The 27,918-nt window shown below is 45.8% G+C and overlaps 1 protein-coding gene and 1 non-coding gene across 5 annotated transcripts in view; both read left to right on the forward strand.

Annotated features, from left to right (window-relative positions):
• shroom2a (shroom family member 2a) overlaps nt 1–27,918 on the forward strand; it is a 257,740-nt gene that overhangs the window by 90,599 nt on the left and 139,223 nt on the right. For all 4 annotated transcript variants that reach the window (XM_068040342.1, XM_068040344.1, XM_068040345.1 and 1 more), the window contains exon 2: nt 8,902–9,053. In XM_068040342.1, the coding sequence (XP_067896443.1) occupies nt 8,902–9,053 (152 nt within the window). The remainder of the gene's footprint in view (nt 1–8,901; nt 9,054–27,918) is intronic.
• Nucleotides 1,993–2,064, forward strand: trnae-cuc (transfer RNA glutamic acid (anticodon CUC)). The gene has a single exon. It is a non-coding gene; the product is annotated as a tRNA-Glu (tRNA).

Here is a 27,918-nt window from a genome sequence, read left to right on the forward strand (position 1 = left end):
ATATTTCAGCTAATGATTTGATTTGAACCTATAATGTTGAATCAAATTCCAATTTAACCTAACCCTTCCTGTTTTTCCCTTTTACTCTGTGATGGTGACTCATGCCAAGGTTCCGTTGTGCAGATAACAGGGGCCCTGTGATGTTCTGTACATATTGATCTCCCCCTCTCTAGTGCCCCGTTTCACTGTCCTGACTCAGCTCAGCTCAGCCCATGGACTGAACTTGTGAACCTCTGGTGTTTGTGGATCAGTAGCACACCCTCTCAGTGATTTTACCTGCTAAGCTATGTGAGCAGATCATATCCTCCTTTTTACCTATTGTCGACATCATCATCATCATCAGTGTATTTATTGTAATAGACAAGATACCACAATTGTGTAGGACAAGATGGTTGAACCAGAATGTATTTTTCTGTCCTGTATTATTTGTATGTTCATCTCGGTTGACCTTGATCTGAACTCCTGTGACTGTCCTTCACACCTAATGGAGGGTCTTGATCTCTGGTGTTGTCTTTGGGACTGTCCATAATCGCTTTTTTGTTGACTTGTTTTGTACTGTAGTTGCGTCAGCCCTGGTTGCTTATGGATGCCTGTTGGTTAATTCAAGGTTTATCTTATCTGCCTTTCAGTGGTGTTTCTTCCATTGAGAGTCTCACTCCAGGCACTCACCACCCACCCCCACCAAAACAATTGCCGTTTTTGGAGATGTTCGGCTTTCTAAACTGCTGGCCGGTCCTTGGTGAGCAGTCACAGACAGGTAGTACCATCGGCTGTCTTATAGGTAGCAGGTTTAACATCTGACCTGACTTAGAAGAGGTGTTAGGTCAGGTCAGGCCTAAAATTCTGCTGTTCCTGTAAAATTCTGTGCATATACTGTTCGTTATGGGCGGCTCAGTGGCGCAGTGGTTCGCACTGCAGCCTCACAGCTCCAGCGACCCGGGTTCAATTCTGGGTACTGCCTGTGTGGAGTTTGCAAGTTCTCCCGGTATCTGCGTGGGTTTTCGCTGGGTGCTCCGGTTTCCTCCCACCACCAAAGACTTGCAGGTTGATAGGTAAATTGGCCATTATAAATTGCCCCTAGTATAGGTAGGTGGTAGGGGAATATAGGGACAGGTGAGGATGTGGTAGAAATATGGGATTAGTGTAGGATTAGTATAAATGGATGGTTGATGGTCGGCACAGACTCGGGCCGAAGGGCCTGTTTCAGTGCTGTAAATAAATAAAAATAAAAAATAAACACAATAACTTTAAACTTGCAGATGTCACGGAAGATATATGAGGGCACTGGGAATGGAATAATTTCCAACGTTCTGCACCTAATGTCCCATCAAACATAACAAAGTCAAGCATAGTACAGGATACGTACATAGTAAAGCTGCACCTGAACATGAATGCAGCCTTGGAAAATCCACTCTGTATCTGTGTGATTTCCCACAACAGCCACCCCTTGTCACCAGTCTGGGTGAGACTGAAGGAGAATACTGGCTGCTGCTTTGCGGTGGGCTTGCAAATGATGGGACCGAATTGGGAAAGCTCCCAACTGCTTTGAGTCAGAACCCCTCCACGTATCTAGGAGTGGACATTTTTATCGGGATTGGACTGAATTCAAACTCGGGGTTCTGGTTGTGAAAGGAAATTATAATTTCTGACAGCAAGTTGTCAATATTCAACAACAACAGATTGCATCTATATAGCAGCTTTAGCATAGTAAAATATCTCAAAGCACTTCACAGGAGCGTTATCAGACAAAATTGACACCTCTTGGAGGGTTGTACGGCTGGACGAGGTTACAGAGATAGAAATTCAGTCCAGTACTGGGAATTAAGATGACCCTGTTGGACCTTCTATCTCATGCGGCATCATAAGGAGCAATGAATTTCCCTGTTCGTCACCTCGCACTGAATAGGAGGGGTAAAACACACAGACAGCAGGACCTGCGTAGAGCTAATTTGTAAAAGAAAATGAATTGGAAATGGCTTCCTGACACAAGCGTCCCTGGTGGTCTAGTGGTTAGGATTCGGCGCTCTCACTGCTGCGGCCCGGGTTCGGTTCCCGGCCAGGGAAGCAACATTTCTCTGGGCGGCACAGTGGCGCAGTGGTTAGCACTGCAGCCTCACAGCTCCAGGGACCCGGGTTCGATTCTGGGTACTGCCTGTGCGGAGTTTGCAAGTTCTCCCTGTGTCTGCGTGGGTTTCCTCCGGGTGCTCCGGTTTCCTCCCACATGCCAAAGACTTGCAGGTTGATAGGTTAATTGGCCATTATAAATTGCCCCTAGTACAGGTAGGAAGGTGGTAAAGAAATATATAGGGACCGGTGGGGATGTTATTGCAATATGGGATTCGTGTAGGATTAGTATAAATGGGTGGTAGATGGTCGGCACAGACTCGGTGGGCCGAAGGGCCTGTTTCAGTGCTGTATCTCTAAACTAAACTAAACTAAACTAAACTTGTATGTGAGGACGTTTCTGGGAGTGGAAAATGTGGAGACTGCCTTCTCTTTTCCACACAGCGCGTTGCAGATGTCTTAACTTGTATCTGGATGTTGAGAGAGGGCGAATGAATCATACAGTTTTAGTATTCCAAGATAAGCAGCTTGTTTCACTACATTGTACTCTTTATCGCTCGAGAACTGTAGAAATCTCAAAGCCAGGGTCTCCTAGACATGAGGTTTGGGAGCGCAGTAGCATGCTTAATCAAAAGATTTAAAGGCTATGTGTTTTCTCTATTATTGCTTATAAACAGAATGTCTGGTGATTATTTATGGGGCATCTGTCTCTGCTTGATTCTGAAATAAACAGTGTCTTTTTCAATGAAATTATGGGAATGTCTTGGTTGGTGCACACACCCTGTCCATTCAGGCACTGAGCACCATATTCCAGGAATGAACCGCTTATGCTGAGCTGAGCTCAGCTGGCTACATCAGTAAGATGCTGTCCTTGGCCCTTGTTCCACTGGGTTAATGATGGGGTAAAGCAGCCAGTATTCTGGATCTTTTTGCAGCCACTTTCTGTGGGGTTATTGGGTGACAAAGGGATTGGGGTTTCACTGTCGCACTCTCACCTCCGAGTTAGCAGCTTGTGGGTTCAAGTCCCACTCCAGGCACTTGAGGACAGCACCTCGGCTGACGCTCCAGTGCAGCACTGAGGGAGTGCTACACTGTCGATGGTGTTGTCTTTCAGCTAAGATATTAAACTGAGGTCCCATCTGTCCTCTCTGGGATGTAAGAGATCACATGGCACTATTTCAAGGAAGAGCAAGGGAGTTTTCCCTGGTGTTCTGGCCAATATTTAACTGTCAACCAGCAACACAAAAATAACAGATGATCTGGTCATTCTCACATTGCTGTTTGTGGGAGCTTGCTATGATTCAATCAGTTGCTGCATTTCCTACATTACAACAGAGACTACATGTCATATAGTATTTCATTGGCCGTAAGGTGGACATCATGAAGCTGTGAAAGGCGCTACAGAAAAGCAAGTCTTTCATTTTATAAAATATTTTCTTCAGATGAGAAAACAGATCGATACAGGCCAGTGGTGTCTGTGGAAGGTCATGTGATGAATATGGTCAAATTATTACAGTTCGTCAGGTTTAAAAATTGTGCGTTACGTCGCTTTTCTCTGACTAATGGTCAATCTCCTCGGATTTACTGGGACAAATATTTCCCCCCAAGTGCCTGTGTGGAATAGAAACCCTTTTGAAAATTTCATATGGGCTGAATCATGGAATCATTATATAAAGATTCATTTCAAGCTGAGCTGCTGGCAAATATTACAGCTCATTTGATGCTCATGTTCAAGGACCATTCATTTGTAAGCACAAGAGCAGCAGTGGGCTCCAGATGGTTTACAACTACTCCCAGCCCAATGTTTTTAAACAAAAAATCATTCTGGGGATATGGGAGGTGCCAGCAAGGTCAGGATTTATTGCGGTTCTTATTTGCTCTGAGAAGGTGGTGGTGGGTCGTTGTCTTGAAGCTGTGCCATCCAGATGGTGAAGGTGTTCCCACAGTGCTGTTTATTAGGGAGTTCCAGGATTTTGATCCAGTGACAGGATACAATGATGTTGAGACGTGTGATATGCAACTGGACTTGGAGGTGATGCTATTCACAGGCACCTCTGAGAATAAGGTGATTGTGGACACCTTTATCAGAGCTGCTGTTCATTCAGCATGTGTTATAGAAGATTGGGATTTTTGTAGCAGAATGGATAGTATGCCACCAGTTTAGCGATGGGACCAATGTCTGCAGGCTCAGTGCAGGCCGTCCCACTGCTACATTGGTCTGCCTTGTGTCCATTTCACGCCTGTAAAATAGCTGCACTGTACACCAGTATCAATTTTCCATCACTTGTATTGCCAAGGAATATAGCTGAAGTACAAGAAAGTGTTTTTTGCAGTCAGGATAGATTTAACAAAAATGACTTGTATTTATATAGCACCTTTCACCACCACAGGGTGTCGCAAAGTGCTTTATAGCCAGTGAAGTATCTTTTTGAAGTGTAGTCACTGTTGTTATGTAGAAAGCAATTTAGATATTGCTTAAAAACTAAGAGAGGAGAACGATAGCAGATGAGTTACAGGACTAATAATCCACAATAAATCCCATCATGACAGCTTAAGAATTTGAATTCAACTTAAAAACAATCTTGAAGTAAAAAAAAGCTGCTATCAGTAGAAGTGACTTTGAAGCTGTCGGGTTGCTGTAAAAACCCAACTGATTCACTAATGTCCTCAAGGGAAGAAAATCTGCCCTCTGTACCCAGTCTGGCCTATACGTGACTCCATTCCCACACCAATGTGCTTGAGTCTTGACTACCCAGCAAGCCACTCAGTTTAGGGCAACTAGGGATGGGCAGTAACTGTTGGCCTTACCAGCAATGCCCGAAAATGAATTTTTGAAAAGTAGCCAGTGAAGGTGTATGCTTTCTTTTCCAGTGTTTTTTTTTAAACATTCTCCCTCAAAGGCTGATCTGTTGCATTTAATTTGGTGCCTTTTTGAGCATTTTGCTGTTAACTGTGACTCTCCCTTAAAGCCTGGAATAACGTACCTGAAAAAAATGAGATATTTGAAATATGATGAAAAACATATCGTTTTACAGACTTATTAATGAAATTTTATGGATACTTGTTCCTTCCATTGGGAATCTAACTGCAGATACATAACGTTGATTTGTTAACTGATACTTTTGACAAGATGAACTCAACTGGCTTGAGGTATTTAAAATGATAAAGGGATTTGAGAGGGTACATACTGGAGAAACTATTTCTTCCAGTTGGGGAATCCAGAACAAGGGGACATGGTCATAAAATTAGAACCAGGCTGTTCCAGAGTGAAATCAGGAAGCACAAATTGTAGTGGAAATCTGGAACACTCCCCCGCCAAAAGGCAGTAGATGCTAGTGGACTATTTTCAAGACTGGGCTCGGTAGAGTTTGGTTGGGTACGGGTATCGATGGAGCTGTGGCAAATGCAGGTGAATAAAGTTAAGATACAGATCAGCCATGATCTAATTGATTGGCAGAATATGCTCGAGGGGCTGAATGGCCTCCTCTTATTCCTATGTGCCTGACAGACCCTAATTTAAGAAGAACTGAGAAGAGGCAAAAACAACAACTTATATTTATATAGCTCCTTTGCATAATGAAACATGCCTAGGCGCTTGACAGGAGCATTATAAAACAAAGTATGACACCGAGCCACACAGGAGCACAGGGGATATTCGGTCAGATGACCAAAAGCTTGGTCGAAGAGTAGGTTTTAAGGAGTGTCTTAAAGGAGGAAAGAGAGATGGGGAGGTGTAGGGAGGGTATTCCACAGCATAGGGCCTAGGCCACTGAAGGCACAGCCACCAATGATAGAGTGATTAAAATCAGGGATACATGAGGCCAGAATTAGAGGAGCACAGATATCTTGAAGGATTGTAGGGTTAGGGAGGGGCAAGGCCAAGGAGGGATTTGAAAACAAGGCTGAGAATTTTTAAATCAAGGTACTGCTTGACCGGGGCCAATTTAGCCTGCCCTGTTCTGATACTCTGGTGCGTGCCTGGGTGAACTTGACGATATGCTACACCAAGTGTGTGAACTCAGTGCTGATATGCCCATGGCACTTCCTCCTGACAATTCTGTAGCTGATCACTTCCAATGCCTGCCACTAGCATGCGGGAGAGGGCTTTGTGGAACTGAGCTTAGTGATTTCAGCAGAAGCTGACTGCAAGTCACCCAGATTATCCTTCCAACTAGTCGGACTGATAATCAGATAAACAATGATGATCCCGCTGAAATGTGGGCGAAAGGAGTGGGGCCCGATGTAATTGGCATAAAATGTTGCCCTGTGTGCGTTACTGGACTGGGCAGCAGTTTCAGTCAGTTATCAGTATGCCTCTAGAACCTTGAGCCAACCTGGTGCTAGGTTTAAAGTTCATGCCAAAAGCAACATTTTTCATCAATAGAGAAGTAAAACTACGGTGACCGTGGTCTCGAGTTGTGTCAGGAACAAAATTTTATAGATTTATGTAAAGAATAGTGGGTCTCTGGAATGAGCTGCCTGAGGAGGTGGTGGAGGCAGAAATAGTAGTGACATTTAAGAGGCATCTGGACAGGTACTTGAATGAGCAAGGCATAGAGGGATATGGAATTAATGCAGGCAGGTGGGATTAGCATAGTAAGGCATTATGGTCGGCATGGATGCTGTGGGCCGAAGGGCCTGTTTCTATGCTGTATGACTCTATGACTCTATTTGTTTACACTCAACTCCCAGGGAGTTGCCCTCACATCAACTCATTTGGTGCAAAGAGCAGTTTTATTTGATGCTGTTCCTCAGTGCCTGTCCCTCCCTGTAAGTTATGCAAATACTGTACCAATTCCCTCCCATTCCCACCACTTGGGAGGTGCGAATTTCATCTGGACCAGGAGTACAGTCAGCTCTGCCTTTGCTTCATAATGTCGAACTTGGGAAGTAGGTAAACACAAAATCAAAATATGTTCCATACTTGCTTCTTTATTTTGATGTTTCTCGCTCTTTCCAAAAAGAAAGATTTGCATTTAAATAGCACCTTTCATGACCTTAGGACGTCCTAAAGCACTTTACAACCAATGATGTACTTTTGAAGTGTAGTCACTGTTTTTATGTAGGAAATGCGGCAGTTTAATGCTCAAAGCAAGTTTCCACAAATAGCAATGTGATAATGATCAGATAATCTGTTTCAGTGATGTTGGTTGAGAGATAAATATTGACCAGGACACTAGGGAAACTTCCCTGCTCTTCTTTGAAATATTGCTGTGGTATCTTTTAAACCTCTGGAAAATCCTTGGCATCAGGTGGCAGGACCGTATCTCCAACACAGAAGTCCTCGAGGCGGCCAACATTCCCAGCATATACACCCTACTAAGCCAGCGGCGCCTGAGATGGCTTGGCCATGTGAGCCACATGGAAGATGGCAGGATCCCCAAGGACACATTGTACAGCGAGCTCGTCACTGGTATCAGACCCACCGGCTGTCCATGGCTCCACTTTAAAGACATCTGCAAACGCGACATGAAGTCCTGTGACATTGATCACAAGTCGTGGGAGTCCGTTGCCAGCGATCGCCAGAGCTGGCGGGCAACCATAAAGATGGGGCTAAAGTGTGGTGAGTCGAAGAGACTTAGCAGTTGGCAGGAAAAAAGACAGAAGCGCAAGGGGAGAGCCAACTGTGTAACAGCCCCGCCAACCAATTTTATCTGCAGCACCTGTGGAAGAGTCTGTCACTCTAGAATTGGCCTTTATAGCCACTCCAGGCGCTGCTGCACAAACCACTGACCACCTCCAGGCGCTCACCCATTGTCTCTCGAGATAAGGAGGCCAAAGAAGAAGATGATCTTTTATGTCCGCTCCAGAGTACATTTCAGCACAGTACTGAGAGTGCTGCACTGTCAGAGATGCTGTCTTTCAGATGAGACGTTCATCCTGTCTTCCCCCTCAGGTGGATGTTAATGATCCCATGGCATTATTTTGAAGAAGAGCAGAGGAGTTGTCCTGGTTTCATGGACTAATATTTATTCTTCTCCCAACATCAATGAAACAGATAATCTGGTCATTATCACATTGCTATTTGTGGGAGATTGCTGTGCGCAAAGACTGTGCCTTTCCTACAGTAAAACAGTGAATACACTTCAGAAGTAGTTCATTGGCTGTAAAGTGCTTTGGGACATCCTGTGATTGTGAAAGATGCCAGTCCTGTCTTTCTAGTTGAAGATGCTGTAAATATTCACATTTCTAAATAAACCCATCAAACAGAATCAGAGCACAGCCTGCATTCACACTCCCATTTTGAGTCGTAATGTTTGCTCAATGGAAATTAGTTTTCTGAAATTATTTATTTGAGCTATATCTTGTTAAAATCAAACAGTGGCACTGCATGTGTTAAAATGCTGGTTTATCTAGTAGTTACAGGCTCAACTGATGCATATTTTATATGCAAACTTCCTTTTAAAGCTCTCTATATTGTCCATTTGTAGAGGCATTGAAACAGCTTCTGATAGTAAACCTCACTGAAGAGGGACTTGGTGCTGTGTTATAAATTGGTATGGTTGCCAACTCGAAATCTGAGCTGCTCCCATACTTTGAGTTCTGAGAGACGCTAAAGGGACAGATGCTTTAATGCAGCAGCAAAGCTGATATGTGCTTCTATAATGTAACGTTACCCAATTCAAGAGCACCTCTTTCTGTTCTGCTATTCCAGGTTTATGAACGGAGTGATTATTTATCTAATTCCCTTTGAAAGATTACCATTGAATCTGCTTCCACCATCCTTTCAGGCACTACATTCGAGATCACAAGAATTAAACTGGTTTGGGAGGGCTGGAGGGTGTGAAATTGAGAATTTCTATGCTTGCTGAATCAACCTGTTTAATTTAATTGCAGATTGAGGAGGGAAGCAAAGCAGCGGCAATGGGCAAGCTTCAAGTTGGAGATGAGATGGTCATCATCAATGATGTGATCCTCACTGGCTTCAGGCAAGAGGCAATCTGCCTTGTGAAAGGCTCGCACAGGACTCTGAAGATAGTGGTGAGAAGGTGAGGCTCGAAACAAACCATAAGGGCGTAACAGTGCACACGGGGGCCACTCATCTCAAAAGAAGACCTCTGTCATTGGTGCAGAGGTGGCTGGTGAATTTAAAAACAGAAACTGCTGGAACACTCAGTAAGTCAGGCTGTATGTGTGGAATGATGAAAGTAGGGTTCAAAAAAACTTGGGAGCTTGTGGGCCTCTTCTTGGTTCTCAAGTTTGTTCTTGAATTTCGGACTGGTGGTTGAAGTCTTGTCACAACTGTGAGTAGTAAATTCCATCCTAAACTAGAAGAAATATAATTCCTGTTTCCTGGACATCCATCTTGTGTCATCCGATTTCTTTCTTGTGAGATACAGTAAATATGTGGAGAGATTGGAGAATCTGGGATTCTTACAGTAGAAAAGGTTGCAGGGAGACTTAATAGAGGCACTCAAAATTATGTAGGGTTTTGATAGCGTAAATAAGGAGAAACTGTTTCCACTGGCAGGAGGGTTGGTAACCTGAGGATACAGTTTTAAGATGATTGGCAAAAGAACCAGAGAGGAGATGAGCAGATTTTTTTTTTTTACTTGGCTAGTTGTTGTGATCTGTAATGCACTAACTGCAAGGGTGGTGGAAACGGATTCAATAGTAACACTCAGAAGGGAATTGGATAAGTACATGAAAAGGAAAAAATATTGCAAGGCTGTGGGAAAGAGCAGGGGCTATTTGGCCAGCTCTTTCAAAGAGCTGGCACAGATGTGATGTGGTGATGAGCCTAGCTCTGTGCTGTAAGATTCTGTGAAATACAGTTAGCTACTTTAAAATCAACTTCCAAACACACTGGCTTGGATTTTGAGGTCAGCAGTGAACGAATGGTGCTGAATGCTCGTTACGCTTACACTTAGCCACAAATTTCTCTGGGTTTTTGCTCTAGAACTTAGTGTTTAGAAATCCAAACAGCATGGTACCCAACACAGGGTATTTGTGATCTGAGACCCACATGAACAGAGCAAGCAATGAATGGCTTGTCTCCTCAGCCACTCAGATTGAAGAATTCTTAGTGAGCCGTACAGAGCCTAAACCAGGAAGTGTAAGTTAGGTTATCTAATTCAATGACAAATCAGGTACAGAAAGTGAAATAAAGAGAGGAAAAGGAAGATAGGATTAAGAGAGATAAAAGAAATGGAAAGAAAAAGGAATAAAAACATTATTTACATTTTATTTTAAAATCTCCAACAATAGAAATCTTAAGGAATGATTCTCCACACTTGTAAAAGTTAATTTTCAGTGCCAAAGAGGCTGTTTTGCAATAATTAGGACTTAATATGCTGTTAAAAATGTATTTACATGAGAATGGGAAAGTCCTAATGTTTTCTGGTGAGTTTAGTGGTTAAGTACTGCAACATCGCACCCTTATTCTGTTTCAATACTGAGTCTCTTGGCGAGATGCTGTTATTGTGCAGCTTCTGGAGGAGCCAGGCATCTCGACAGCAGTTTTCTGATTTGCATGTTTAAGTGCTCATGTGTGAAGACTGGAAGATGCTGACTGATGTGCTGTTTAAGGGAGTACTGCGAGCCACATAGTTATTTCTATGGCAAAATCTGAGTCACTGGCACAGAATTTGCTGTGATTAGCGCTCACTGTTAGTTATGTGTAAATTGGACCGTAACTTCCAGCGAGCACACGTGTGCAGTTAAACGTGAAAATCCAGAAGTTGCTGTCCAAGGTGCTTCGCTCCTCCATAAGCTGTGTGAAAACAGCATCTCACTGCCTGGCTTCCCATTCAACTGTATTAAACAGCATGAAGCTCCTTTACTGACATCCCAGATACAGACTAACCTCGCCATAGAAAGTTGGGGCTTGTCCATTCCAGTGTAAGTAACCCTTTAAACAGTGTGATAAGATTTAATTACTGCCAATTAGGGATGGGGCAATAAATGCTGGCCTTGCCAGCGACGCCTACATCCCATGAATCAATAAAAAAAAAGCAACTTCTCTGGCACTGAAAATTAACTTTTACAATCATGGCATCTCATTCCTTCAGGATTGAATTATTGTTGGGGATTAAAAAAAACTAAATACTTTTATTTTTTACTTTCTCGTTCTGTTTCTCCTAGTCCCATCTTCCTTTCCCTCTCTTTATTTTGCTTTCTGTATATGATTTAACATTGAATTAATTTCTAATGAACACTTCCTGGTTTAGAATCTGTGCTCCTCATAAACCCATTCTGCAAGCCAATTGGTTACAGAGATAGACAGTTGCTCACCCTGTTCACAAAGGTGCCAGATGCTCTGTAGGTAATTTCCACTTTTAACACTGGGCAAAAAACAGTGTATATAGCCACAATTGAAAAGAGAATCCGGTGGGGTGGACACCAGGGGCTGATTTGCTATCACCTGTTTTCAGCCCATCAATAACAGTTAAATCTGCCCCCATAACTCCGTAGTTGTCTTCATTGTGCTTTGTATCTGTTTCCTTCAGCACAATGAAGTATTTTTCCCTCTAAGTAGGATAACGTGTACATGTACATGGATAATTCATCTCTGTCACCTCAAATGCACATTCTGTGGACTTATGAATGCATTAAACATAAATTCATGCAGAGTATTGCACATTTAAAGTTCTTTCGGATGCGATGGTAAACTGAGGTGGACATAAAGATCTGAAGACACTATTTCGAAGAACAGGCAAGTTCTCCCCGGTTACCTGACCAGTATTCGTTCCTCAACCTATATCGCTAGAAACAGATTATCGGGAGGCGGTGGTGTAGTGGTGATGTCACTGGACAAGTAATCCAGAGGCCCAGGCATGGGGACATCGGTTCAAATCCCACCATGGCAGATGGTGAAATTTGAATTCAATTTAAAATCTGGAGTTAAAAGCTAGTCCAGTGGTGACTATGAAACGATTGTTGTAAAAACCCATCTGGTTCACTAATGCCCTTAGGGAAGGAAATCTGCCGTCCTTACCTGGTCTGGCCCACGTGTGCTCCAGACCCACAGCAATGTGGTTGACTCTTAAATGCCCTCTGAAATGACCGAGCAAGCCACTCAGTTGTATCAAACCACTATGAATGAAACTGGACAGATGACCTGGCATCGATCTGGGCACTGGAAACAACAATGGCAAACCCAACCCTGTCAACCCTGCAAAGTCTTCTTTACTAACATCTGGGGGCTTGTGCCAAAATTGGGAGAGCTGTCCCACAGACTAGTCAAACAGCCTGATACCGTCAGACTCACGGAATCATACCTTCCAATAGTCCCAAACACCACCATCACCATCCCTGGGTATATCCTGTCCCACCAGTAGGACAGACCCAGCAGAGGTGGCGGTACAGTGGTATATAGTCAAGAGGTAGTTACTCTGGGAGTCCTCAACATTGACTCTGGACCCCATGAAGTTTTATGGCATCAGGTCAAACATGGGCAACATAAAAACATAAGAAATAGGAGCAGGAGTAGGCCATTCAGCCCCTCAAGCCTGCCCCAACATTCAATAAGATCTTGGCTGATCTGTCCCAGGCCTCAACTCCTCTTTTGGGCCTGCTTCGCATAACCCTTGACTCCCCGAGATTTCAAAAATCTACCTGCCTCCTCCTTAAATACATTTAGTCATTTAGCCTCCACAACTCTCTGAGGTAGAGAATTCTAGAGATTCACCACGCTCTGAAAGAAGAAATTCCTTTGCATCTCAGTTTTAAATGTGTGACCCCCTTATTCTGTAACTATGTCCCCTAGTTCGAGAGTCCCTCACCAATTAAACATTTACTAAAAGGAGGAGGCTCCATAAATATCCCCCTCAATAATGGGGGAACCAAGCACATCAGTGCAAAAGACAAGGCAGAAGCATTTGCAACAATCTTCAGCCAGAAGTGCTGAGTGGATGATCCATCTTGGCCTCCTCCTGAAGTTCTCAGCATCACAGATGCTGATCACTCCACGTGATATCAGGAAACGGCTGAAGACACTGGATGCTGCAAAGGCTATGGGCCCTGACATCATCCTGGCTGAAGGCCCGTGCTCCAGAACTGGCCATGCCCCAAGCCAAGCTGTTCCAGTGCAGCTACAACACTGGCATCTACCCAACACTGTGGAAAATTGTCCCGGTATGTCCTGTACACAAAAGGCAGGACAAATCCAACCCAGCCAATTACGGCCCTACGGCTCGATCATCCGTAAAGTGATGGAAAGTGTCGTCGACAGTGCTATCAAGTGGCACTTACTCAGCAATAACCTGCTCAGTGACGCTCGGTTTGGGTTCCATTAGGGCCATTTAGCTCCTGACCTCATTTCAGCCTTGGTCCAAGCATGGACAAAAGAACTGAATTCCAGAGGTGAGGTGAGAGTGACTGCCCTTGACATCAAAACAGCATTTGATCGAGTGTGACATCAAGCCCAGCCCGAGCAAAAATGGAGTCAATGGGAATCAGGGGAAAACTCTCCGTTGGTTGGAGTTATACCCAGCAAAAAGGAAGATGGTTGTGGTTGTTGGAGGGCAATCATCTTGGTCCCAGGACATCACTGCAGGGGTTCCTCAGGGTAGTGTCCCAGGCCCAACCAGCTTCAGTTGCTTCATCAGTGACCTTCCCTCCATCATAAGGTCAGAAGTGGGATGTTTGCTGATGATTGAACAATGTTCAGGACCATTTGCGACTCCTCAGGTACTGAAGTAGTCCGTGTAGAAATGCAGCAAGATCTGGTCAAACTCCAGGCTTGGGCCAATAAATGCAAGTAACATTTGTGCCACACAAGTGCCAAGCAATGACCATCTCCAACAAGAGAGAATCTAACCATCTCCCCTTAATTTTCAATGGCATTACCATCGCTGAATTCCCCCACCATCAACATCCTGGGGGGTTACCATTGACCAAAAACTCAACTGGAGTAGCCATATAAATACTGTGGCTACAGGGGCTGGGAATTCTATGGTGAGTAATTCACCTCCTGACTCCCCAATGCCTGTCCACTACCTACAAGGCACAAGTCAGGAGTGGAGAATACTCTCCACTTGTCTGGATGAGTGCAGCTCCAACAACACTCGAAGTTCGACACCATCCGGGACAAAACAACCCGCTTGATTGACACCCCATCACCACCTTAAACATTCACTCCATTCACTACCAGTGTGTACCATCTAAAAGCCACATTGCAGCAACTCATCAAGGCTCCTTCGACAGCATCTTTCAAATCCACAACCTCTGCCACCTGGAAGGACAAGGGCAGCAGATGCAGTTGGTGGTGTTTCCATGCCAGTTCCCCTCCAAGCCACACACTATCCTGACTTGGAACTATATCGCTGTTCCTTCATTGTCGCTGGCTCAAAATCCTAGAACTCCCTTCCTAACAACACTCTTGGTGTACCTTCACACCAGGACTGCAGCAGTTCAAGAAGGCAGCTCACCACCACCTTCACGAGGGCAATTAGGGATGGGCAGTAAATGCTGGCCGAGCCGGCGATGCCCACATCCCATGATATCATTGCCATTTATGGAATCTTGCTGTTCACAAATTGGTTGCCAGGTTTCCTACATTTTACAACACTGGCCACACTTTAAAAGTACATCATTGGCTGAAAAGCACTCCGAGGCCTTGGGGTGGTGAAAGCTGCTGTCTAACTGCAAGTTTTTTTTTACTCCTTTCAAGTAATTTTTTTTCTTTCCAAATTAGACTCATGGAAAATTTTGACTCTCAAATTATCAGACTCAAACACTGCCACTCCTTGAAGGTTCTGGAGCACCTGATTGTGGCAGCAGTTTGGTAATTTACTCTTATTGTTATGCAAGGTACTTGAAGGCCCACAGAGTGACTGGGGATGTTGCCTTAAGTAGAAGTGAGGGCAAGATTGATGGCCTGAGGGCAAATGGTGCTGTTTTACATCAGCAAAGTGTGCATCTGTTTGTGGTATCATCTGTAGTTAGAGATGGAATTTCATGTTTAGGTGATGATGTTGATTGAAAAACCCTTAATGGTGATTTAATGATTTAAGATGATCTTATTTGCATTAGGAACAGGAGTAGGCCATGCAGCCCCTTGAGCCATTCAGATCAATCATGGCTGATCTGAACCTCAACTCCATTTATCCGTCTTGGTTTTATATCCCTTGATACTGTTACCCAACAAACGTCTATCGATCTCAGTCTTGAAAGTTGACCCTCAGCATTGTGAGCCTTTTGGGGAGAGTGTTCCAGATTTCCACCACTCTCTGTGTTTCCTGATTAGCTCACCCCTCAACCTTCTAAAATCACTGGAAGGCAAGTCAAGTTTATGTAACATGCCCTCAGAATTTAACCCTCTAGGCCCCAGTATCATTGTGAGGTGTGAACTACTGACTGATCGCCTGCTCCTGTCCCAAGCTGCCACTACATTTAACACGCTGTAATTGACAATAACAGTAAGGTAAATTAGTTAGCACTATTTTCATAATTTAAAAGTGAGTGATTTAAGTGATTGAGACTGTAACTTATTGGCTGTAAAGCTCTTTGGTACATTCTCAGTATGAGAAAGGCCCTGTGTCGCTTCAAGTCCTTTCTCTCTCTCTCTAACATCTGAAGTCTCGTACCCATTTTAGACATTGCAATGTCAGCTGTGGCTCAACGGTAGCACTATCACCTCTCATTCAGAAGGTCGAGGGTTCAGATCCACTCCCGAGACCTGGGCACATAATCGGGGCTGACATTCCCAGTGCAGTACTGAGGGAGTGCTGTACTGTCAGAGGTGCCAGCTTTCAGATGACACATTAAACCGAGACCCCGTTTGCCCTTTCAGGTGGGCATAAAAGATCCCATGATACTATTACAGAGAAGAGCAGGGAAGTTCTTCTTGTTTTAAGGGCAATATTTATCCCTCCGCCCACATCACTGGAACAGATTATCTGGTTATTAGCACATTGCTACTTGGGGGTGTTTGCTGTGTGCAAGTTGGCTGCTGTGTTTCCCATGTGAAAACTGTGACTGCACTTCAAAAATACTTCATTGGCTGGAAAGTGCTTTGAGATATCCTGCAGTCATGAAAGGCGCTATATAAATGCAAGTCAATCTTTCTATCTGAAGCAGCAAAACAGTTTGTGGTTTGGTAGCAAGCCCATTCATTACAACAGTAGTTCACAGGTTCACTGTTAGTAATATGAGCCTGAAGTAGTGAGGGTATTGGTTTCATGTCTTCTTTTCTTCCAGTTTCTACTTTGTGAAAGGTTCAGCTTTGGATTGTGCCTTTTTGTAAATCATTCATGGAAGACAGGCCCAATTGCTGTTGTTAATGTGGAATAGATCTTGAATTAATCTCTCAATATTTTATAATCTGCTGCGCAACTTCAGAAAGCCAGGACAGTTCCCAACTTGGATTTCACATTGCGAATCACTCAGTGACACTGTTTGGAATCTGCATTTCAGATCTCTGGCAGGTAAGTAACATTGGATACACGCACCATCTCGACTTGGACATATATTGCTGTTCCTTCGCTGACACTGGATCAAAATCTTGGAACTCCTTACCTGACAGTGCTGTGAGAGCACCTTCACCACGTTCATAGTTTGTGTGTTCTTTTGAATTGATCCCTAATCCTTTATATAGTGATGGGAAATATACCCATAATTCGCTATGATGTCACTAAAATGGCCACTCCCAGACAGCCTTTGATCCAACATGTTTCCGAGAATAAGGAGAGGATCAAATAATGGTTACCTGGGTGGTTACCTTCCAATGGGACATAGTCCATTGAGGGACTGAACACCTTAAGGAGAGGGAAGAAAAAAGGACCTTCCCTGACCTGGGGATGTTCCCAAAGTGCTTTAAAACTAATGATGTACTTATGAAGCATGGTGAGAGTGGAGGTACTGGAGGGTCTGCCATCCTTGAAAGTGAATAAATCGCCAGGGCCGGATGGATCACATCCCAGGTTGTTAAAGGAAGGCAGGGAGGAAATAGCGGATGCGCTGAGGATCATCTTTAAATCCTCACTGGATACGGGTGAGGTGCCAGAGGTTTGGAGGTCTGTGAACGTTCTACCATTGTTTGAAAAGGGTGCGAGGGATAGGCCATATAATTATAGGTCGGTCAGTCTGACCTCGGAGGTGTGTAAATTATCAGAATCAATCCTGAGGGACAGGATAAACTGCCACTTAGAAAAGCGCGGATTAATGAGAGATAGTCAACATGGATTTGTTAAGGGAAGGTCATGTTTTACTAACTTGACTGAGTTTTTTGAGGAAGTAACAGGGAGGATTGATGAGGTTAGTGCAGTGGATGTGGTCTACATGGATTTTAATAAGGCATTTGACAAGGTCCTGCAGGGCAACCTTGTCAGAAAAATGAAAGCCCATGAGATACAGGGGAATGTGGCAGGTTGGATCCAAAATTGGCTCAGGGACAGGAAACAAAGGGTAATGGTTGACGGATGTTTTTGTAAATGGAAAGTGGTTTCCATGACCTTCCCTTAACAAATCCATGCTGACTATCTGATGAGATAGAGGGCGAGGGAGAGTGGGGGGGAGGAGGGTGAGGGAGGAGGGTGAGGGAGAGTGGTGGGGAGGAGGGCGAGGGAGAGTGGCGGGGGGAGGAGGGCGAGGGAGAGTGGCGAGGGAGAGTGGCGGGGGAGGAGGGCGAGGGAGAGTGGCGGGGAGGAGGGCGAGGGAGAGTGGCGGGGGAGGAGGGCGAGGGAGAGTGGCGGGGGAGGAGGGAGAGGGAGAGTGGCGGGGGGAGGAGGGCGAGGGAGAGTGGCGGGGGAGGAGGGCGAGGGAGAGTGGTGGGGGGAGGAGGGCGAGGGAGAGTGGCGGGGGAGGAGGGCGAGGGAGAGTGGCGGGAGAGGAGGGCGAGGGAGAGTGGCGGGGGAGGAGGGCGAGGGAGAGTGGGGGGGGAGGAGGGCGAGTGAGAGTGGCGGGGGAGGAGGGCGAGTGAGAGTGGCGGGGGAGGAGGGCGAGTGAGAGTGGGGGGGGGAGGAGGGCGAGTGAGAGTGGGGGGGGAGGAGGGCGAGTGAGAGTGGGGGGGGAGGAGGGCGAGTGAGAGTGGGGGGGGAGGAGGGCGAGTGAGAGTGGGGGGGAGGAGGGCGAGTGAGAGTGGGGGGGGAGGAGGGCGAGTGAGAGTGGGGGGGGAGGAGGGCGAGTGAGAGTGGGGGGGGAGGAGGGCGAGTGAGAGTGGGGGGGGAGGAGGGCGAGTGAGAGTGGGGGGGAGGAGGGCGAGTGAGAGTGGGGGGGGAGGAGGGCGGTGAGGGAGAGTGGGGGGGGAGGAGGGCGAGTGAGAGTGGGGGGGGAGGAGGGCGAGTGAGAGTGGGGGGGGAGGAGGGCGGTGAGGGAGAGTGGGGGGGGAGGAGGGCGGTGAGGGAGAGTGGGGGGGGAGGAGGGCGGTGAGGGAGAGTGGGGGGGGAGGAGGGCGGTGAGGGAGAGTGGGGGGGGAGGAGGGCGAGGGAGAGTGGGGGGAGGAGGGCGAGGGAGAGTGGGGGGAGGAGGGCGAGGGAGAGTTGCGGGGGAGGAGAGAGAGTGAGGGAGAGTGGGGTTGGTGGGGGGTAGGATGGTGAGAGAGAGTGGCGGGGGAGGTGGTTGAGGGGGAGTGGCGGGGGAGGAGGCTGAGGGAGAGTGGGGGGGTGAGGAGAGGGTGGGAGGCGGGGGGAGAGAGGGTAGGGGAGAGTGGGGGAACGAGGGTTGGGGTGAGGGAGAGTTGGGGCGTGTTTTGGGGTGAGGGAGAGTTGAGACAAGTTTTGGGGTGGGGGTTGGGATGAGGGTTGGGGTGAGGGAGAGTGGGGGGGGCAAGTGTTGGGGTGAGGGAGAGTTGGGGGCGAGGATTGGGGTGAGAGATAGTGGGCGGGGACGAGGGCGAGTTGGAGGCAAGGGTTGGGGTGAGGGAGAATTGGGCCGAGGATTGGGGTGAGGGAGAGTGGGGGTGAGTGTTGGGGTGAGGGAGAGTGGGCGGTGATGAGGGTTGAGGTGAGGGAGAGTTGGGGGCATGGGTTGGAGTCAGGGAGAGTTCGGGGCGTGTCTAAGGGATAGTTAAGGCGACGGTTGGGGTGAGGAAGAGTGGGTGGTACGAGGGTTGGGGTGAGGGAGATTTGGGGGACGAGGGTTGGGGTGAGGGAGATTTGGGGGACGAGGGTTGGGGTGAGGGAGATTTTGGGGACGAGGGTTGGGGTGAGGGAGAGTTGGGATGAGGGAGAGTTGGGGGACGAGGATTGGGGTGATACTTGAACCGGTTGACAAAGATTTGGAGTTGGGACAGGAAGGAGATCGGAGAGGCCAGAGACGGAACACAATCAAACAACTGGATCAATTCCTCAAAGAATATTGTTAATAATTAATGAAAGTTAGCACTTCACTGATTTGCAGGTTTAGTTCTAGGCGCCTATTTATTGATTCAATGACTGTTTTAACAGTTGCCCAGTTTTATCATGGATGTGTTTAAGCAGTGGGAGTTAACTTCATGTTCTGGTTTTTCTCCTTCATCTTTGCACCATAGTTTTCTTATTTTGCTTACCTTTCTTAAAAAAAATTAAAATGCCTTAAAAAAGTGCTGCAACCAATTTCCCTGGATATCATGGTATATCTGCAGGATGTCTGTCTCGCCACATTGTGGATGGAATTTTATGATGGCCAGATATCTCTGCATTTGCCTGTCCATCGACAGTCTTGCCTGTAAGAATGCAGAGACGTACGATTGAAGGTTTGTTTCCACTGACGTAGATGTGTTAATATCGTAGAATTCACAATCACATAGTTAACATGGACCAATCACTATCAGTGAAATACAGAGTACAGACTCTTTAAACCAGGCCCACAGCTACTGCCCACGCCCCTGGGCTGTCTGCATGCCAACCTGCCCACTAGCTGTCTGCATGCCAACCTGCCCACTGAGCCCCTTACCCCACTCTGTCCCCCAGCCTGCCCCTGGGCTGTATTTCGTTCTGGATGGATATAAGGTTCTGAGCTCAAGTCTCACTCCAGAGACTTGGAACATATCATCCACGCTCCAGTGCAGGACAGAGGGGATTGTTACCTTGCTGCTGAGATGTGAAGCCGAGGCCCTCTCTGCCTGCTTAGTTGGCTGTGAAAGATCCCATGGCACTATTTGAAAAAAAGTGACGACGCTTCGAAAAGTACTTCATTGGCTGTAAAGCACTTTGAGTCATCTTGAAATTCTGAAAGGAACTATATAAATGCATGTACTGCTCTTTTTTTCCCTGTGGTAGGAGAGGAGTAGTGTCCATGACCTTCACTGAGGGAAGTGACTGAGGTAATTGAGTTGAGGATTTGGACACAAATACTTGGCATTCCTTTGCAGCTGTTTTTTGTCCACAGAACAAAACAATGTCAATTCAAGGTCAATTCAACCCATCCAGAGTTTAAAACAAGTGCTCTTGCTAACAGTTTTCCAGTGAGCCAGGGGTGGGGAAATCAGCATCTTTAGAACCAGTCTGCAGAAACTGAGGTTTATGAGGACAGGACATTGTTTCTAAGGAACCAAACTTTCTAGTCCGTGACATATCTACTGACTGTGGTGCCCATGGCTGGGTCATCAGTAAGCCATGGTGAGAAGGTTTCTCTCTGTTTGTTGCCCATTTCCTGACTTACACCAAGTCCTGTTCACCCATTACCCTCGTGCTCCCAGTGCAGCAATGTCTCATTTTTCAGGAAATTTGGCATGGCAGACTGTACAAGGGTGCATTTCCTTTCTTTCTGGTAAGGGGGAAGTGTAATTCTAAACTAATAGTGTCAGATGGTTTGGGATTGTTTGTATATTGGCGGTGTGTCTGTGAGATAGTGCTCAAGGTACCGAATGTGAGTAGCTTTCCTTTACAGTTGAGAAACCCAGTAAAGGCCAGGCTCCTTGGTACAGGAGTGAGAGAGAAGGTGAGGTCAATAAGGACATGACAACTGGGCAGTGCCAGAGTTAGGATAGATTTCCTGGCTTGGCATCACCCAGCCTGCTCTACAATGTTTTACATACTTATATTAACAGTAAAATATTTGGTATTTGGTGAGCACCTGCTGGTAGCGGGTCAGCCCAGATACTCATATACGACTAGAGGGTCAGAGGTCAGCCCGGACACTCAAATACCACTAGAGGGTCAGAGATCAGCCCAGACACTCAAATACCACTAGAGGGTCAGAGGTCAGCCCGGACACTCACATACCACTAGAGGGTCAGAGATCAGCCCAGACACTCAAATACCACTAGAGGGTCAGAGGTCAGCCCGGACACTCATATACCACTAGAGGGTCAGAGATCAGCCCAGAAACTCATATACCACTAGAGGGTCAGGGGTCAGCCCGGACACTCATCTACCACTAGAGGGTTAGAGGCCAGCATGGACACTTGCACCGCTAGAGGGTCAAAAGATCAGCCCAGACACACACATCACTAGAGGGTCAGAAGTCCGAATGGGCACAAGCTCACCACTAGAGAGTCAGAGGTCAGCCTGGATACTCGCACCACTAGAGGGTCAAAGGTCAGCCTGGACACACTGCTAGAGGGTTAGAAGTCAGAATGGGCATTAGCTCACCACTAGAAGTTCAGAGGTCAGCACAGACACTCTCACTAATTGGTGTGGACATTCACTAATTCCTGAGGTATTGGGATGGGTGCATGCTGGTAGATTGAATATGAGTACAGTGTATCAGCAGTAGAGCATCAACAGTGGCAGGCATTTGGCAGTTTGTAATTTAATTATAATCCCACTGGCTCACTCATGTTTATATAATGCTGGGGATGAATATTACAGAGTTAATCTGCCTGTGTTGGCCAAAAGCTGTATCTGGGTACGTGGGTAATTTTGAAAGTTCTTTTTGATGGTTATATGACTGAGCAATCTCCTGATTCTTCTGTTGATGGCCACTGCTTTATGAGCCAAATGTCTGATGGGTATTCACCCACAGAGGCATCACAGACAAAACATGTCCTTACTCTACAGACAGTAGGAAGTTACTCTCCCAGGCCTCTAGTACTGAGGCCAATTGTAGCATCTCATTCCCTAACCTGGCTTAAACAGCTAACTCAATACAGGGCAGGGATTGAACCTGACATCTCCTTAATCGATGCAGCTTTGTCCCACCTTCATCCACCCGGCTATTTCTTGTGTTCATCCGTCTGTTTATCTTGACTGTGGTACGAGAAAATCATCAAAACTTCCATCTTGCAGTTCAAGCTGTGTTTACAGGTGAGATGTTGGACATTTTATGTGTTGCATGGCTGAATGGCCAGCAGCTCTGCAACTCGTAAGCAGTATAGGTGGCCCAAGTACTTCCCAGGGTTTGGCAGAGGATGGACAATGTTATCAATAATGATGCGTGACTGAGCAGTTACTGGTAAATGGAAAGTAAGAGGTTTATCTGTCAGCGGCCAAAATGAGCTGACGTCTGAAAGTTGGCTGGCTGAGAGGCAAGTTGAAGATTTCTCTTGTTGATAAAGCCTGTAGGCCTGAAGCCTGCCCACAACTTAAAAATGAAAAATTAAATGTGACCCCACCCTTCCAGCCTGCTATTTTGCTTTACAGTTTTAAATAAAACTCTCCATCATGCATAGTTGTTGACATTCTTGTGCTGACAAAACCCTATTGAGCTACACTGAAAATGCGAAAATGTCACCTCGCAGTTTTTTTGGTGACCAAGAAACTGAGTTGAAGTTGCCAAAGCACTTAGCATAGAGCACCTGTGATTGAAAGATTGAAAAGACGTAAGCGAAGACTAGTTAAGTCAGAAAGTTATGATGAGGATGTCGCCAAGCTTAGTTTCAAAAGCCTGAAGACCTTTGGAGGAAATGGAAGCTTGTGTCCACAGAAGGGTGAGGACAGAAGTAGATATTTAGCAACACTTGAGCAAAACAGGAGATTAGAAAGTATTTTCCGCTCGTGGTGGAGTGAATGTGTGTAATGGTTTCCCCAGGGACCCTTTATAAAGGAACTGGATGGGCCGTATGTTGAAAAACAATGCAGAGTAAGTGGGCAAAGGTTCCTTATCGCACTACTTGGATGCGTTAAGAAAGAGTATTAAAGGTTACGGAACTAAGGTGGGTAAATGGAGTTAAGATATCAATCAGCCATGACCTAATTAATGACGGAAGAGGCTCAAGGGGCTGACTGGCCTCCTCCTGTTCCTGTGAGTTCCTAATCTTGGCCTTATTGGTTCCAGGGATGAGGAACTTCAGTTATGTGGATAGGTTGGCGAAGTTAGGTCTGTTCTCCTTGGAGAAGAGAAGATGAAGAGAAGATTGAGATGTTCAAAATCATGGGGGCTCTGGATAGAGTTGCTCACAGCGGGAAGGCAGAATCGGACACTGGTTGTTGTCAGTTGGTTCCTACGTGAAACACGAGTGCCATTGACAGCAACCAGAAGACAAGTCAGCATCCTTGGTGAAGGAGGTGCCTGAATCCTTGATAATAGTTGTATGGGAAAGGGAGCAAAAAACACGTAACTTCAAATTCTCATGGTTAAGAACGGAATTGAAAGTTGTAACAATAGCATTCCCATGAGGACTCGGCACTGTCCATCTTGGTGCATAGCCACACAGACTAGGAACTTTGCTGGCCTGCTCTGTGCAGAGTTTGCTTAGACAGCAGTCACAGCACTTTGTAAATCAAGGTGAGGGAGCGAGGCCCATAGAACAGGATCAGGAAGTCGTGCTTAAGGGGATGCCAAAGTTTGGGTTCAAAAGGCCTTAGACTGTGGGAGGTGAGGATTTCACAGGTCCTGGGGAAGAATGAGTTTGAGATGGAGACTGTCTTGACTACAGCATACTGAGAAATGCAGGGAGAAGGAGATGCAATATAGAAGAAATACCTTGAGCTGAGAACAAGAGAGGGAAATTCAGTGGAGCACTGACTGTATAAGTAAGCTCGAACTTGGGATTAGGGAGGAAAAACATCACCCTGCTCCTGATGATTATCCAGTGATCCCTGAGGAAAAATCCAAATGTTCAGATACCAGGTAAGGTCAGGATGGGGCTCAACTTTGTTGTTCCCATGATTGATGGCCAGTCTATATAGTAGCAGTAACCCTGGTACGTAGGTAAAAGTGGGTTATCTAACTTCAGCTCTCGCCCCAGAACTGAGAGGATTGCTTGCAGAGTGTATAATAGAACTGCACTCCAGTTCCAATGAGTTGGGGAGGGAAGTGGAAAAAGAGGAAAGGAAATAAGTTGTATGGATAAGCATTGATAAACATGTCTCGATTCTGTGATTGGCGACAGTTTAAAGTACAGGAGTTAGTGCCACTGCTAACATAATTCCAAACAACAAATGTCAGTGCGATCATCAAATAAGGGTAACTGAGCTTTTGCTTTCTTGAGCAGCATAGATGCAAACCTTGGAGCCCTGCCTCAGCTCATTTCTGCTAAAACCCTCATTCATGCTTTTGTTACCTCTAGACTTGACTATTCCAATGCACTCCTGGTTGCTCCCCCATCTTCCATCCTCCATGAACTTGAGCTTATCCCAAACTCTGTTGTTTGTTTCCTCACTCTCACCAAGTCCTGTTCGGCCATCACCACTGTGCTCGCTGACCTACATTGAGTCCCAGTCCACCAACGTCTCAATTTTAAAATTCTCATCCTCATGTTCAAATCCCTCCATGGCCTTGCCCCTCCATACTGCTTTAACCTCCTGAAGCCCTACAAGCCTCTGAGAACTCTGTATTTCTCCAATTGTAGCCTGTTGAGCAGACCCCAATTCCTTTGCCTCACTCTTGGTGGCCATGCCTTTAGCTGCCTATGTCCCATATGCTTGAATTGGCTCCCCAAACCTCTCCATCTCTTCTCTCTCTCCTCCCTTAAGATGCTCCTTAAAACCTACCTCTTTGACCATGTTTTCAGTCACTTGCCCTCATGTCTCATCCTTTGGCTCATTGTCAATTTGCTTTGTCTGTTTAAGCTCTTATGAAGCACATTGTGTAGCACAAAGTTAGAGGTGCTAAATAAATGCAAGTTTTGTTGTTGAGTCTTGGGATCCACATATAAAGCTTTAAGTCCTTGTTCTCATTAATTTGTGTAGATGTTAAGTTGTTGGTATGAACAGATCTTGTTCTTCTGATTCAGAATTTATCCTTTCGCAAAACAACAAATTCTTTTCAACTTCCAGTCCTGCAAAATAAGAAATGGCATCTGTTGCCTGAACCTCAAGTGCCAGATTTCTGGTTTGATCCTTAGCCTCAAATACTTTATTGAAATATCTTTTGTGGAGTATAACCAGTTGGCTTGAAAGAATGCAGATTGGAATATCAGATTAACATGCTGGAGATTCGCTCCACTACCTTCAAAGCCTGGGTAAAGTTGGAGATTCTTATCTCAGGACTGTTACCTGTTAGTTATTTCTCTTGGGAGATTAACTAAATTAAGAAAATTCCATGAAATGACAGGTGGCATGTGGCCTGCTTGTTGAGCTGAAGGTTCTACTCAGCCCTAGGGTTTTAGTGAATGGTGGAAAATTAATTTCTTGCTGTATGTATTTGGTTGCGGAAAGCACACAGTCATAACAATGATGCTCTTGCCCCTTCTGCACTTCGGCTACATCTGATTTTGAGATATATAACAACAGCAAGCATTTATACAGTTCCTATAACATAGTAAAATGCTCCCAGACACTTCACAGGAGTAGTATAAAACACAAATTGATGCCAAGCCTCATGATGCTTTTTTTATATTCGTTCATGGAATTTGGGTGTTGCTGGCAAGGCCAGCATTTATTGTCCATTCCAAATTGCCCTTGAGAAGGTGGTGGTGAGCCTCCTCCTTGAACCGCTGCAGTCCATGTGGGGTATGTACACCCATAGTGCTGTTAGGAAGATAGTTCCAGGATTTTGACCCAGTGACAGTGACGGAACGGGCGATATATTTCCAAGTCAGGATGGTGTGTGGTTTGGAGGCGAAGTTACAGGTGGCAGTGTTCCCATGCATCTGCTGCCCTTGTCCTTCTAGGGGGTAGTGGTTGCGGGTTTGGAAGGTGCAGTCAAAGGAGCCTTGGTGCATTGCTGCAGTGCATCTTGGAGAATGCACATGTGTGACGCAAATGTTACTTGCCACCTATCAGCCCAAGCTTGAATGTTGGCCTAATCTTGTTGCATGCGGACATGGACTGCTTCAGTATCTGAGGAGTCGCGAATAGTGCTGAGCATTGTGCAATCATCAGCAAACGGCCCCACTTCTGACCTTATGAAGGAGAGAAGGTCAGTGATGAAGCCGCTAAAGATGGTTGGGCCTAGGACATTGCCTTGAGGAGCTCTTGCAGCGATGTCCTGGGGCTGAGAGGATTGGCCTCCAACAACCACCTTCCCTTGTGCTAGCTATGACTCCAACCAGTGGAGAGTTTTTCCCCTGATTCCTATTGACTCCAGTTTTACTAGGGCTCCTTGATGCCGCACTCAGTCAAATGCTGCCTTGATGTCCAGGGCAGTCACTCTCACCTCACCTCTGGAATTCAGCTCTTTTGTCCATATTTGGACCAAGGCTGTAATGAGGTCAGGAGGGGAGTGGCCCTGGTGGTACCCAAACTGAGCATTAGTGAGCAGGTTATTTCTGAGTAAGTGACGCTTTATAGCACTGTTGATGACCCCTTCCATCACTTTGCTGATGATTGAGAGTTGGCTGGTGGGGTGGTAATTGGTTAGATTGGATTTGTCCTGCTTTTTGTGCAGAGGACATGCCTGGGCAATTTTCCACAGTGTTGGCTAGGTTCCTGTATTAAAGCTGTTCTGTAACCTATTTGTGTGCGTGTGTAAGCCTCTGGTGTGTGTGAGAATGTGAAAGTCGGCGCATTGTTCAATATTTTTTTCAGTTAGGTTTAGGTGCAATAAAATTCACCTCTTTCTTTGTTAACTCAGGAAAACCTGTCCAATTTGTTCTTGTTATGATCATAGCAAGTAAGTAATCAAATACCTACTGAATTGGTCAGTACATTCACTTTAAGAAAGAATTAAAGCTGTTGTGGTCGACCAAGGAGAGGGAAAAGAGGGAAGCCCTTCAACCCCTCCTCACTTGACCATAACAATATTAAAAAACGGCTGAATGCACTGATACAGCAAAGGCTATGGACCTTGACAACATTCCTGCAAGGAAGAGTTGTGCTGCAGAACTGGCCGCACACCTAGCCAAGCTGTGCCAGTCCAACTTTAACACTGAACCTAGCCAACACTGTGGAAAATTGCCCAGGTATGTCTTCTGCACAAAAAGCAGGACAAATCCAATCTAACCAATTACCGCCCCATCAGCAGACTCTCAATCATTAGCAAAGTGATGGAAGGGGTCATCGACAGTGCTATAAAGCGGCACTTGCTCACCAATAACCTGCTCACTAACATTCAGTTTGGGTACCGCCAGGGCCACTCCGCTCCAGACCTCATTACAGCCTTGGTCCAAACATGGACAAAAGAGCTGAATTCCAGAGGTGAGATGAGGACACAAATTAAAAAAAAACTGTGCACACTCATCAGTCTCGCTGTCATAGCCATACTCTAGATTTTTTTCATCTGGGATTAGGCATAAGCACAACTGGGGAACTCCAACTGCTTTGACTGGGCTCAATCAGCTTGTGTTCCAGCGTACACTGAATTTCCTCGTGTATTTCTACAATATCTTCCTTTTCCAGTTTCTCCATATCAGTGAACTCAAGCCTGGATTCAAAGTTGTTCATAACTTAGTGAAATTTATTCAATGTACATTTTTTTTCTGTGCTCATTCAACCTGGCCCACAATTCCTCCCCAGTTAGGATACTTGACTTGCAGTCATTACCACCTTCAGCACCCTCCAAATCTGCCATATAAACCTTTTTGGAGTTTCCTCTGGCTTATGAGCTTTTCTGTGTCTCCCTTCAGAATTTAAATCTTTAATTTCTAGGTCTTCAGTCCGAATTTCCTCCCGAGCATGCGCCCGTTTCCTGGGACCTAGGCGATGAGGATTCTGTTTTATGGGAGGGGTC

Source organism: Heterodontus francisci, chromosome 10 (assembly GCF_036365525.1).
Source record: "Heterodontus francisci isolate sHetFra1 chromosome 10, sHetFra1.hap1, whole genome shotgun sequence".
Lineage (NCBI taxonomy): Eukaryota > Metazoa > Chordata > Chondrichthyes > Heterodontiformes > Heterodontidae > Heterodontus > Heterodontus francisci.